The sequence below is a fragment of the Platichthys flesus genome, chromosome 13 (assembly GCF_949316205.1).
Source record: "Platichthys flesus chromosome 13, fPlaFle2.1, whole genome shotgun sequence".
NCBI lineage: Eukaryota > Metazoa > Chordata > Actinopteri > Pleuronectiformes > Pleuronectidae > Platichthys > Platichthys flesus.
In genome coordinates this window covers 13011965-13025594 of record NC_084957.1, presented here as the reverse complement: position 1 = coordinate 13025594, position 13630 = coordinate 13011965, and the positions used below count along the sequence as shown (strand labels likewise).

Here is a 13630-nt window from a genome sequence, read left to right as displayed (position 1 = left end):
AACAAACTGGACTGGTCTGACAACACACATGCCCTCTATAAGAAGGGCCAGAGCCGCCTCCATCTGCTGAGGAGGCTGAGGTCCTTCGGAGTGTGCAGGGCTCTCCTCAGGACTTTTTATGACTCTGTGGTGGCCTCAGCCATCTTCTACGCTGTGGTCTGCTGGAGGGGGGGGGGGGGGGTAGCACGGACAGAGACAGGAGCTGGCTCAACAGACTGATAAGAAGAGCGAGCTCTGTCCTGGACTGTCCTCTGGACTTCATTGAGGAAGTGGGGGACAGAAGGATGTTAGCCAAGCTGGCGTCCATCATGGGCAACACCTCTCACCCCCTGCATGACATTGTGGGGTCCCTGAGCAGCTCCTTCAGCAGCAGACTGTTACACCCACGGTGTAGGAAGGAGAGGTTCCGCAGGTCCTTCATCCCGGCTGCAGTCAGGCTCTACAACACCAGCACCACCTGATAATGTTGTAGTCCCTGTCTATTATCTCTATCTCCACTAAACCTCTCACCATAGCTGTATTTGTATTTTTATTTTTCTTATTTATGTTTGTGTACAACACTTACCATCTATATTTATATCATGGTCACTTAAAATGGTTACATTGCAATATTTATATTTCCAGTATGCTATCTTGTATTATTATTTATATTATGGTCACTTACTTCTTAATTATTTTTAATTATTTTCTGTATCATGGTCACTACTGTTGCATATTTTTGTTTTCATTACAAAAACACTTAACATCATTCCACTTTATCCCCAGCACCTGCTTTTGCACAGTGTCTGTTTTGCAGGTTGTTTGTGTCTGTACACTTATTATGTGTAGTTTTAGTAGTGGACATATTGTGATCTTTTTCTTTTTTTTTTATTGTGCTTCGGCACTGTTACTCTAATTCTGTTTTTCTATCATTGCTGTAACAAGTGAATTTCCCCATTGTGTGGATAAATAAAGAAATATAATCTAATCTAATAAGGGCATGTGCATCACACAGGTGTCCCCCCCCCCCCCCCCCCCGGTGAAACATGATCCGGGCTCCGTGATTGGTTGTCAGGCTGCAAGACAGGAAATGTTCAAATATCGTACCCGAGTATTAAAATGATAAAAATGAGCGTACACGATTCAAAACCCTAACGATAAATACAAAATACATATACAAAGTGAAAACATCATAAAATAAGGATAATATTCGTCCATCTGGTAACTTTTTTTTTCTTTCGGTTCGTACTTGCTCCTCTGGTTTGACGAGCTGCGCCCGTATTTGGGAAGTAATAAAGAAGTTTTCTACCTCTACAACGCTTCATCGTACTGAGAACTCCTCCAGACGGGTGGGTAACACTGAGCGACATGTTCGTGTTAAGATCCTATTTCTATTGTAAAATGAAAACGAAAGTCTCATTTAATCAAACTTTATTGACACTTAGAGAGTTGTGAAGTGTGAAGCAGTGATAGTAAGCTTCTGTTTCTCACCTATTTTTTTACTTCCGGATTCACACTACAGTATTTTGGATCAATAGATCACAGAGTTAAGTCATTTACTGTTTCTCTGAAGGTGTCAAATGCACAGACTCGTGTTTCTATATCCGTAAAGTCAGGATGTTTCTCATTTGTATGCAAGTGGTGCAACGCTGTCATATTGATTTATGTGGGAGTGAGAGTCATAATCAGATAATATTCTTCTTAGGTGTTGATTACCAACTACAATAAGTTATATAACATAGGACAGGGTGGTTAATATAAGTTATAAGATTGAAGGTTTTCCTTTCTAGTTTGATGACAGGCTGCCAACAACCAGCAGATGTTAGGGATCACCAGCAGATGTCAGGAATAACCAACAGATGTCAGGGACCACCAGGAGATGTTAGGGACCACCAGGAGATGTTAGGGACCACCAGCAGATGTTAGGGACCACAAGCAGATGTTAGGGATCACCAGTGTATGTTAGGGACAACCAGCATTTGTCATGGATCCCCAGCAGATGTTAGGGACAACCAGCAGTTGTTAGGGACCACCACCAGAAGTTAGGGATCACCAGCAGGCTGCAGGGACCAGCAGCAGTTGTTACTGATCCAAAGCAGATGTTAGGGACAACCAGAGGATGTTAGGGACCACCAGCAGATGTAAAGATCAACAGGTCATCCCGGCCTTTATCTCAATCTGTCGTGACAGCTATAATGAATTCACACAACCTCCTCCAGAATGTTGCTTTATCTGTATTCAATGTCACCACACCAAACTGTGGATTTAGTGTAAATAAAAGAGGAAGTCATGACATGCATCTTGTTATACCAGAACAAATCTGAGTGGGTTTTCCTTGTTTTTAGTGCAGGGAATGGAGTTCCAGATGCTGCTGTTTAAAGTGGGGACGGCCCTTAGTATGGACAATGTAAAAGCTCTAGCATTTCTTTGCACCGACATCCTGAAATACAAAAAGGAATCTGTGAAGTCAGCCAATGACCTCTTCTCTCGTCTGGTGGAACAAGACCATCTTTCGGATGAGCGACGCCACCTGCTGACTGAGCTTCTGCGCACCATACAACGCCACGACCTAGTCAGAGAATTCCATCTCAGCGACGGAGAAACTACAACCACTAGCCTCATCTCTACTTACAGGTGGGCTGCTCACATTTTGCTGCTTTTAAGTAAATCATTTAATAATTATGGTTTAAGGAAAGTATTTGAAAACACTCACGCTTAATAGGGATACACCTTCTACATATAATATATTTAAATCACAGGATCAGTATCAGAGAGACTGCAAGGCTTATTAATGTATTGGGTAGGAACTTGATGAACATTGATGAAATTATGTTTTGAAATGTTTTCAACTGTGAACTTTATTATATAGAATAAATTTAAATGTGGGATTGTAATTTAAATCAGTTGTTTGAATAATATTTATATCAGTGGTCTCCGAAAAGTCCCAAAATAGCAATACAAGAAATATCCCATAGCAATTTATTGGAATCCGAGGTCACTCCTGTCTAGTTTTGTCCAAACAACAGTCATATATAGCATAAATGTATCATATATATCATTGACATCTATTGACAAGTGCATTTGCTCATTGCTTAAAATGGTCTCAGAATAATAACAAACAGCGGTGACCCTCTAGCATGTCCAGTCAAGCAACAGTACAACTCAGACAACTCTTGAGTTGTACTGTCTCTCATTCCAGGAAGCTGCTCTACAACCTGTCCGAGGAGTTGACTGAGGAGGACTCGAATGATGTGAAGTTCTTGTTGAAAGATGAGCTCCCAAGAAAAATACTGGAGGGAAATTCTGTGAGTTGCCACTTCTGGTTGTCAACGTTTGAATCCCGTGTTTGAGGAGACAAGACAATCAGCCATAGTTATAAACATGCAAACTATAAATAGTCCTACAACTGTATGCATTGATTGGCTTATAATACAGGGTCGGCATTGGCTCAGGAGGTGGAGCTGGACATCCACTAGCCAGATGGTTAGTTGTTCAGTCCACGGCTCCTCTTCTATGTATGCTAAGGTGTCATTGGGTGAAATACTGAACCCCAATTTTCCTCTTGCGATGCCTGAAATGGTGCCTGAGAGAATAAGCAAAAAACACTGTAAGTGCTGTAAGAATGTGTTTGTATGGGTGAATGTGTCAGTAGAGCACATCTCTGCCAAGTCCCAACAGTCCCCTTAAATCCCTTCAAGTGGCACCAAATTTAACACACTCATCGATATCAGTACCATCATTTTGCCAGTTTTTTTTATCCAGTCCATGACATAATCTCTAGTAAATCAGTGATACTGTCAAAAACCACCGAAAGAACCTCACAATGTTAAACAAAGAGAAAAAAAAATCCTCTACCTTTCCCCTTGTCCAATTCTGTTGAGTAGTTTTTGCCTAAGAACTAACAAACATACAAACCAATCAACAAGAAATGGATAGGGCTGGAAACATAGTTTCCCTGACAGAAATATATATATTTTATTTTAAATCATCAATAAAATTCAACAATATCTGATGCCTGACTTTGAATATGCTTCTGCTGTTAAGCCTGTGTCACATTATCTTAATATCTAAAAGATAAGTGTAAATGTAAATTTGCTCAACTTCTCAGTCTTTGCTGGAAGTCTTCCTGAGGATGGAGCAGATGGACTTCCTGGCTGACGATAACTTAAACAAACTGGAGATTATCATTCAGCACGTCTGTCCCAGGCTGATGGTACTTATCGCCCAGTTCAAGGCACAGCAGGGTAAGCTACAGAAAACAACTGAGGAATGACGACATAAAAGCAAAAGTTAGAGACAGCAGGCTTACTTTCAAAAAGTCTATTTCAGTGATTAACTGGGATGGTTCTGAAGTCAGGCTCATTAAAACACAGGAAATGACATGGCTTCTATTAGGTGACATAATAGTAACATTCCTAAAACCATTTCAACCTTAACCTAAAGCTATGTCTTAACCCTAATAGATATTTACAGTGAGGGGACTTTGATTTTGTCCACAAAAGCTTCTATACTTTTCCCTCTCCCGAACATTTCTAATTATATTGCTGTAATTTGATACATGTGTAAACATCTGCTGTTTCATTTCAAGCAATTTATGTAAAATTATAATGCAAAATTTCATAAGCATTCATTTTTTCAGAATCCTCTTTTACGACTTTAGATTTCAGCACTGAAGCAAGCAGCAGTGCCAGCTATTGTAAGTATTTTCCACAGTGAGCTGTATTAAAAGAACACGACAGACCGTTAAATCATCTTTGTGGAAAATGACGCCACTGTTCTTCCACCCTTCGATCAACTGTCTCAAAGTGTGCAGTGATACTTTAGGTTTGGATTCTCAAGGAAACAGGACCTTGCCTGAAGGACATCATCAGACATCTACAAAGAGTAGGGTGGGTGATTTATTAAGTTCATGTGTTCATGTGTTCATGGAAGTGTTCAAGGCTGAATTACTTCCATAGTAAAATGGTCAACTGCCCCAGGCATGGACCCTTAGGGGCTCTCAAACCCCTGTCATCACATCACTTGATTCATGTTGATTATGTTTGGTAAAGAAAGTAGGGGATGCTGGTACTAATAATGATATTAAAAACGAAACAAAGATATGGACAGGTTCATTCATTTCCTCATTTCAAACGAAAAGATTGAAATATTGCGCTTACAAAAGAACATCGTCAGATACACACCCGTCTAAAAAACAATCGAACCTACCAGCCAATGATGATGACAGGACATACGTATTTCATACAAAATGATTTAGTCTGCTCCCTAAATTGCAATATGAAACTGAAATTAACAGATCACATGTAAACATCATGAACCTTGGTAATGGACCAAGTGTAAAATGCAGAAACACTATACTCCATATGTAGCTTCTTCATAAAACATGGACAGTAATAATCTGATTGTTTAATCTGGTTTGTGGATCTATGTTTGTAGGCTTTGGGAACATATTCCATGACTCAGGCAAAGAGAGGTATCTGCGTGATTATCAACAACTTCCTCTTCCCTCTGCCCGGCCTCAAGGATCGTGTGGGGACCGGGGTTGATGAACGTGAGCTTATGTTTATTGAACCTATTTAACTCTCTGTGCCACTGTGATGCTTCTTCTGCATGTTTTTGCATATGTGTTAGTGTCCATCTATCTCTATCTTCCAGAGTGTCTGAGCGATGTGTTTAAGTGGCTGGGCTTTGGCGTTGAGGTACATGCAGACTGCACAAGTGAGAAGATGTTGTCTGTGATGGGGGAGCTCGGCAAGAGAGACCACAGTAGAATGGACTGCGTGGTGTGCTGTGTTCTCAGCCATGGCCTGGAGGGAAGAGTTTACGGTGTAGACAGTCACACTGTTGAGATCAGGGATCTGAAGGAGCCTTTAAATGCACTTAACTGCCCGACTTTAGCAGAAAAACCCAAACTGTTCTTCATCCAGGCTTGCCAGGGCAAAAAGGAGCAGAGAGCTGTGTACATCCAGGCAGATGGCAACGAACCAAGTCTTGTTTGTGATGCTCTTAAAGAGTCCATCCCAGCAGAGGCTGATTTCCTGATGTCGATGGCCACTGTTCCTTCCTTTGCCTCTTTCAGAGATACAAAGAGGGGCACCTGGTTTATTCAGTCATTGTGCAAAAACCTCATCGAGTTGGTGCCAAGGTGAGAAAAACAAAATATCAGATATTGTTGGATGATGGGATTTTTGTTTTTCAGTGGCTTACAATGTACAGAAATACTTTTTCGTACATCTCAGTCTACATTTTTTATAGTATTTAATTTATTTCTGAGTCAAATATTTTACCTTTTACTCCACTACATCTACTACAGCTACAGGTAGTTTTTAGACTAGTTTTTTTTTTCAAATAAAACATTTTGTTCCATAGGTGACTGTGTTGTGCTTTGGGTTATTTCCCTCTCCTCTCCTTTCCTTTTCCAGGGGCTTGGACCTGTTGTCCATCCTGACCAAAGTGAATGATGATGTGAGCCTCCAGACCAAACACGAAGGAGAAAAAAAGCAAATGCCTCAGCAAGCCTCCACGCTCAGGAAGAACGTGGTCTTCCCGGTGCCTGAGACCCCTTCGCCCAGATTGCCTTCTGTTTGAATGACATTAAAACGATCCCCCAAGGTCGAAGGGAAGCCTCATCCAAATGTGGTCATACTTTATTATAACTAGAACTTCTGGGCCATCTACTATTCAACGATGTAGTTGGACACTTGAAAGTCAAACTGTAGTTGAGATTTTTTTAGTTTTTTCCAATGACACAGTCATACTGGTTTGTTTACACACAAGTATAAGCCCTACTCCTCTAGTTATAACATTTCCAAAGCTAAGTATTTGTCTGCTGTAGCGAATCTATGAATCATCTCGCTCTTAGCCTTTATTTTATTTCATTATTTTACATGCACTTTTAAATGGCACTGTCAATGTTGACCAATTGTTCCTGGGGCAACTACCAAAGTTTTATTCTTCAAAATGTAACATAATTTGTTGTCATTTAAAATATGCAAATACGATCCACAAGGTTGTGCTATTGTGAAAATATTTTGTCAATTGAACAATCCATTCATTCTGTATGTTTGTATTAAACTGATATGAAACTTCATGAAGCATTGACTCTTTCCATACAATTGGTTCACTCATGGGCCGAAGCTTCGTGGTGCTTCATTTACTCTACTGCGCCCTGGAGTGGACAATACATGTAAAACAGACAGAGTAATTATAATGACACCTCTATATTGTTCTTTCTTCTCCTCCTCTACTTTGCGGGGCTTTCTGAATTGTGCACCTGTTAATTTAATCTTTTTTGATTCATATTTGACTCTAACCGCAGTCTATAATGTTCCTACTATGCTGCCAAAATGAGTAGGTTTTTATACATCTCTTTGTACGCAGCATGCTTCTATGAGGAACTGTGAAGTGAAATGAAACTCCTTTTTTTTCTGTTCATGCTGAAATAAAGTGGATTCACTTGTTCTTACGTTTTCGATCACATCTTTATAAAACACCTCACTAGCTTCACACTACAAACCCTATGGGGCTGGGGAAATGTTTTTTGAGAGACGATTCCAGATTCATTCACTAGACTGGCACTCAGTAGAGCTAAACAGAGCCGTATAGGTTCATCTGTGATCCATGCAGCTTCCTTCTAACAAGTTGTGTAGTTATTGGTCCAGTAGTTTATTACATAAACCTGTTAACTGACAAATCAGAGATGAAAACATAACCACCTTAGCAGAGGTAACAAAGCCTCCACCTATTTATCAAGGAAATGTCACCAACATTAATAATTATGAGAATCACACAACAGGAAATTAAAAGTAGATTAAGATATGTTTATTCATACCAAACACATGCACAGACATGCACAACACACCCATGCAATGGCAGGCAAATTCAACCTCTGCATTTAACCCATCTGTGTGCAGGACACACAGAGCAGTGAGCAACCATGTACGGCGCTCGGGGAGCAGATATTGGGGGAGTTAGGTGCCTTGCTCAGGGGCACTAGACAGGGTAGGGAGACTCTTGGATTTTTGGACAGATCAATCCAGGATCGTCTTTTGTTGTCTCTCCGTGGAGTTGAACCAGAGACCTTCTCTGCCCATAGTCCAAGTTTCTACCACTAGACCACCGCCTCTGAATGAAATGTTTAGAGAATATCTAAATACCCAGATGCACTACGTCACACACTACAAACTTCCCTTAAAGGGGCAGGCCATACCTGCAACACAACAGCTCTGGGTCTCATATACAGATGGCAAGAGAAAGCAGAGAGGGATTTTTACACACTGTCTGATAAAGATTCTGACAGTAAAGGCAAGGAGTAATGATGAATAAGGTTTTCTTTAACAAGTTAAGTCTTTCATTTTCACTTTCCACCTTAAAACTATGACATGAACTGAACTATGAAGTAGTTCAGAATTTAAATGGTGAACTATGAACGTGAACTATTCATGTTTACTTGTATGAACTGAAATTTGAACTAGTTCATGAGAGGTGTAAACTTGCACAACACTGGATGTAAAATAGGTACAATATTTCCCTTTACACATATACATCAAGAAATGCTGCATGTTAAAATCCCCACCCTGTACAGATATGTATTTACGACACTGCATACTTATAATTATAATTATAACCATGGGTTTTCATATGAAAATAACATTAAACAGAACAGATAGGTGCCATAAATACACACATGCACAAGGTATTTATGTTAAATCAATATATAGGCAACTAAAACTCAGCATACAGAATATATGAGATATATGTGTACTTTTATATAGGAATATTACTAATATAATAAAATAATTTGAATTATTACCTGTTTAGTTTAAACAAGTAGTAATTCAAATTATTGTATTATAAAGTATACAACACTAGTATACAACACTAAAAAAGACAAATGTTGGGAAAATGTTGCTTAATGTTGGAGCAACAATTAAGTATATGCTTTTATACTACTGGATCAAAGGGTGATATTATTAGAGCTGTCCGGCGCTTCAGCGTCCGGTGTGAACCCGGCTAGCCTTTATATATATCTGTGGTCTTCCAAGCCTCGACCCGGAAGGACACATCACTAGTTGTCCCGCCGCTGACCCGGATGTTGATATGTGGTTACAGAAGGTGATTTCCCCGGTCAGGCCACAACGAAGATGTACGTTTGAACATAGCAACCTGACGCACAGTTCAAGTACATGTGGAAGTATTGTGAGATATATTTCCCAATTGAAAACAGGAAGTCAAAAACATAAACAAGCATGACGCAGGAGGGAGTTCAGTCAGCGGCTGTGGAAACCAACGCAGACTCCGGGTACGTGGTTTTGAAATCACTTTCATTATCAAAAGTGCGTTAAACTAAAGGTAAAAATTAGAGTTATTCATTTGAGGGGACTGTGTTGGTCTTCGGCGAAAATGTGAGCCCTGCTGAGTGACGTTCTGGTTTGACGAATAAACCTTTAAATACACACAGTGGGAATAAGGGATAAATTATTCAAGCCTAAATGGTTTCAGCTTCTCACATGTTAAGATCAACTGCTTGTTTCTGTTGTTTGATTTGTAATGAATCTCTCATTTATTGATAATAATGAAAAATCGATCTAAATCAGTATTTGGGGATCTGTTATAAACAGTAAAGCTACAAACCAGAATCCTGAAAAGTAAAACAGAATACTTCCATTAAATACAGATTTTTTTCTGATGGTTTATACTCAAATAGTTATTCCCTCCTGTAAATATTCATATCATTTGCTTTCACTATTTTTGGTAAGAGATTTACGGCAACAGCACAGTTATTTTCGTGCTTCTGGTTAATTGGACTGGTTTCATTAACACACGCAGCTTGAACCCAGTTGAAACGCAGAGGAGCATCCCAGGGAAAACACCGATACAGATCCTGCACGAGTATGGCACCAAAACGGGAAGTCTTCCCGTGTATGAGATGGAGAAGGCCGAGGGGGAGGCTCACCAGCCCAGCTTTGTCTTCAGCGTGAAGATCGGAGATGTGAGCGGCACAGGTACATTAACAGTGCCCCCCCCTGCTGTGCTGATCGCTGCCTGACGCTCCAACGAGCCTTTTATTTGACTTGAATCATACATTCCTCTTTTCACCGTGCAATACATAATGTGTCTCCTCTGCCTTCTTGTCACTCGTGTCTGTTGCTGCAGCTCACTCTTAAATATGTCCTCGAGTTGCCTTTTATTTTGTTGCTAACCAAGGTGTCTCACTTCAGACGTAGAGCAGTGCAGATCCCAACAAGAGGGTGACATTTTCAAATGTCTCAGTGTTGAGTTGCTAAGAAACAATCCAGTCCTCAGATTGGCCCCTTCAAACACCAACAAGTTCAATTATTTTCATTCAGTTTCCATCTTTGTTTTTATTGTTTCTTGGGTCAAAACTAAATTGAGTAAAGTGGCCTTGTGGGCTTCCAGAGTTTAAAAACAGGGGATTTATTTATTTTGTCATCTGTGGTTGTCTGTGCTTTAAAAAATAGTGTCAGTAATGTGTTACATTATCTGTAACTGTGTTTGTTTGTGTTGTATTGTAGGTCAAGGTTCGAGTAAAAAGGCTGCTAAACACCAGGCTGCAGAGGCTGCCCTGAGTATTCTGCAAAAAGACAATCCAGCAGTGTGAGTCATTGTTGTTTTGTGTATCATGCAATTATTTCCTATGAAAATGTCATGAATTTCAGTTCTCTTCAAGTCTCTGCCACCTTGTATCCTTCAGCTATATTCTATTAGACTCACAAATCAAAACTGTTGAGATCAGCTTACTTCACATGAACTCATCTTATCTTGTCCAGCCCTCTCTAATTTGATTTCAACCTTTCGTGTTACTTATGGTGTATTGTAAAATGTCCATGGGTATATTGAAACCATGAAATATGATTCATTATTATTTTCTTTTTATTTTTTTCACTGGAAAATCAATCAATAAGGAAAACAATATTCAGTTGACGCTGTTGCATATACATCTGACAGCCTGATGTGAATGTTGGTGTGTTGCAGCTGTGGTAAACACTTTGCTCTATTTCCCCACAGGAACATTTCTGCCAAGTCTGAGATTAATGGTGTCGCAGCAGAAACTCACAATCATCCGAACTCAGTGGGGATACTGCAGGTGTGTGAATCGTGGCTGTGCTGTTTTGATGTTCTTTCATTGTTTGTGGACGATTGTTTGTGTGTGTTTTCACATGCGTGATTGTCACAAAATGAATAAAATACCACCTCTGTTTTTCTCCCTCTCATGCAGTTTTCTTTTTGGCTTTTAATAGGAGCTAGCGTTGCACCGAGGATGGCGTCTACCGGAATACTCCCTTTTAATGGAGTCTGGTCCACCACACAAGAGAGAGTTCACAGTTACCTGTCGGCTGGAGTCCCTGTCAGAGAAAGGTTTGAGAGACCTTCATGTAAAATCCTTCAAAGTGACGTTCGTTAGTCTTTGTTCATCCTGTGCTTCGTCTCTGTGTTGTGTTCTGAAGCTGTAGGAAATTCAAAAAAGGTGGCTAAAAAGGCAGCTGCGGAAAAGATGTTTGCAAAGCTCCAAAATCTGTCGGGCTGCTCTGAAATCACATGGGTATGTTGCATTTTTCTTATGTTTGGGTTTTTTCTGTCACCTCTGCGCAAACACACATTGAGTTTTCTGTGTTAACATTTGATTTTTCATTTCCAGATGCCTACACCTAGTGTCCGATTTGAGAACTTGAAGAACTCCTCAACAGAGAAGATGTGTTTACTGAGAAGAAACCCTCTGAGCATACCTAACACTGATTACATTCAGATGATGTTAGAGCTGTCCAACGAGCAAGGCTTTGAGGTCACGTACTTCGACATCGGTGAGACAGACCACACTACATCTGTGTTTCTATCTGATCAGATTTCAGGACAGTCTTAAAGAGTGTAACTTTAAAATGGCAATAATCTATATTTCTATTGAAATTTTGACCGTAGCAGCTCATTTGGGTGTCTGGTCTAGACAGTTCTAAAAAAGCATTTGGGTGAATCTCTGCAACAACGACAAAAATAGTTGCATGTTAAAGATAAAATATTATGAGGTATGTTTTGTCAGTCCGTGGCCTCGAACCAGCAGCCTTCCAGCCTGTAGTCTGTCTTTTCTACCACTAGTTCACCGCTGCTCACTTTATCATTTCCTTTACACTCAAATTAAATTATCAAATTGTTTTTAGATTTTTTTCTTTTGATTCGTTGTATTTATGTTTGCACATCTTAAGTTTATTAGTTAACTAAGGTTAGTCTGGGATTAGTCCGTGTCTCTTTACTCATCAGTGAAGGTGATTAGTCATTTCAGGTAGATTTTCATTTTTTCTACATCTTATTATTTTGATGGAGAGACCCCTACTGGCTAAAATAACATATTGCACAATTAAGGAATTGGAAAATCTTTAACAATGGCGATTTCAGGTCACAGGCTCGGGATAAGGCACCACAGAGAAACTAATAACTGTTTTTTATATTAATTTTAGTCTTTTGTGTCGCTTTGAAAAACTGTGTGTGTGTGTCTTTGGCAGAAGAGCTGACGGTGAACGGCCAGTACCAGTGTTTGGCAGAGCTGTCCACGACCCCGGTCACCGTCTGCCACGGCACGGGCATTTCCTGTAGCAACGCGCACAACGACGCGGCACACAGCGCCCTCCAGTACATCAAGGTCATGGCCTCCTCCAAGTAAACGCCTCCGCGGTCCCAACTGTCGCTTCACCCACATTGTCACATACCGTTTATGTGCTGATGTCCGTGTCGTGTTCTTCCTGCTCGAGGTTGAGATAAGGTCAAGGTTTATTTTTTTAGAATAATATATATCACAAATCAGATGATGCTCCGCCATTACTTAATTATAAGATCTTAAATCAATCATGTATTTCACAGGATGTTTAACATATTTAAGGTGAGACATTGAGAACCCAACAATGAATTTTATAAAGCACTTCCTCCTGACGCTTCTACATGCCTTGGTATAGCCGATTTATTGAATATTTATCCACCCTATTTAAAAATATTCACAAAGTATTTAGCCTTTTTTTAAGTAGAGATGTTTTTGACATTCAAGTGGATGTCATTTATTTTTTTATCTGATTTAGATTTTCCTCTGCAGTAGTGTATTGAGTTTTAAGCCGGCCAATAGAAGACGATGAACTTTAAATGTAAAGAAAGATTCTTGCCTTAAAGTTTAACTTATGAAAGGGAATTGATGAGGAGAGTTTATCCCTTTTCCTTCTGCCGTGCAGTCTACAGCACAGACCCCCACTGTCGTTACCTGGTCGACGCTCACAAAAGACACAACATATTTATTGTACTGTTTGCTCTTCCTGCTGGTCTGTTCTCTGCAGTGTGCATCATAGAACCTAGACGTAAAACCTGTGATGTGTTAATACAGCTACTGATGGTGTCCTCATCTGTACGAACATTACTGGGAGAAAAAGGCAGCAACATGTGTAAAATACCGAGAAAATAAATCCAAACAGTAACGATAATGCGTGTTGTTTTCTGTCTGTGACCACTTGTTGGTCATCAATTCACGAAGGCAGTGCAAATGTGAGGAAAATTTTGATTTTTCCTATTAGTTTTGCCAAAGTAATTGTAATTGAGGTAATATATAATAATTTATTAAATGCACAAAATGTAACTTGACGGACGGAGGCAGCCAGTG

The 13630-nt window shown here is 39.9% G+C and overlaps 2 protein-coding genes across 4 annotated transcripts; both read left to right on the top strand.

Annotated features, from left to right (window-relative positions):
• Positions 1-1119: 1119 nt before the first annotated feature.
• casp10 (caspase 10, apoptosis-related cysteine peptidase) lies at positions 1120-7069 on the top strand. 2 transcript variants are annotated; one of them, XM_062403441.1, is made up of 9 exons: positions 1120-1328; positions 2325-2613; positions 3179-3284; positions 4088-4223; positions 4640-4675; positions 4786-4868; positions 5416-5530; positions 5635-6124; positions 6402-7069. In XM_062403441.1, exons 2-9 carry the CDS (start codon positions 2333-2335, stop codon positions 6565-6567), a joined length of 1413 nt encoding a protein of 470 aa, XP_062259425.1. In that variant the 5' UTR covers positions 1120-1328; positions 2325-2332; the 3' UTR covers positions 6568-7069. The 2 variants fall into 2 exon arrangements, with proteins under 2 accessions (XP_062259425.1, XP_062259424.1); XM_062403440.1 differs by having other exon boundaries at positions 4619-4675.
• Positions 7070-9045: 1976 nt separating this feature from the next.
• Positions 9046-13454, top strand: prkra (protein kinase, interferon-inducible double stranded RNA dependent activator). Of its 2 annotated transcripts, none has more exons than XM_062402607.1 (8): positions 9046-9280; positions 9808-9983; positions 10515-10596; positions 11008-11086; positions 11241-11358; positions 11448-11542; positions 11639-11801; positions 12498-13454. In XM_062402607.1, the coding sequence occupies exons 1-8, from the start codon at positions 9228-9230 to the stop codon at positions 12650-12652; spliced, it is 921 nt and encodes a 306-aa protein (XP_062258591.1). In that variant the 5' UTR covers positions 9046-9227; the 3' UTR covers positions 12653-13454. The 2 variants fall into 2 exon arrangements, with proteins under 2 accessions (XP_062258591.1, XP_062258590.1); XM_062402606.1 differs by having other exon boundaries at positions 9048-9280; positions 12495-13454.
• Positions 13455-13630: the final 176 nt, after the last annotated feature.

Excerpts from the sequence above, each read along its gene's own strand:
- casp10 (XM_062403440.1), top strand. The coding sequence starts at position 2,333 with ATGGAGTTCCAGATGCTGCTGTTTAAAGTGGGGACGGCCCTTAGTATG. Across the intron at positions 4,676-4,785 it reads AAGCAGCAGTGCCAGCTATT|TGTGCAGTGATACTTTAGGT; the intron begins GTAAGTATTTTC and ends ACTGTCTCAAAG. Across the intron at positions 5,531-5,634 it reads GGGGACCGGGGTTGATGAAC|AGTGTCTGAGCGATGTGTTT; the intron begins GTGAGCTTATGT and ends TCTATCTTCCAG.
- prkra (XM_062402606.1), top strand. The coding sequence starts at position 9,228 with ATGACGCAGGAGGGAGTTCAGTCAGCGGCTGTGGAAACCAACGCAGAC. Across the intron at positions 9,281-9,807 it reads GAAACCAACGCAGACTCCGG|CTTGAACCCAGTTGAAACGC; the intron begins GTACGTGGTTTT and ends TAACACACGCAG. Across the intron at positions 11,802-12,494 it reads GGTCACGTACTTCGACATCG|AAGAGCTGACGGTGAACGGC; the intron begins GTGAGACAGACC and ends TGTCTTTGGCAG.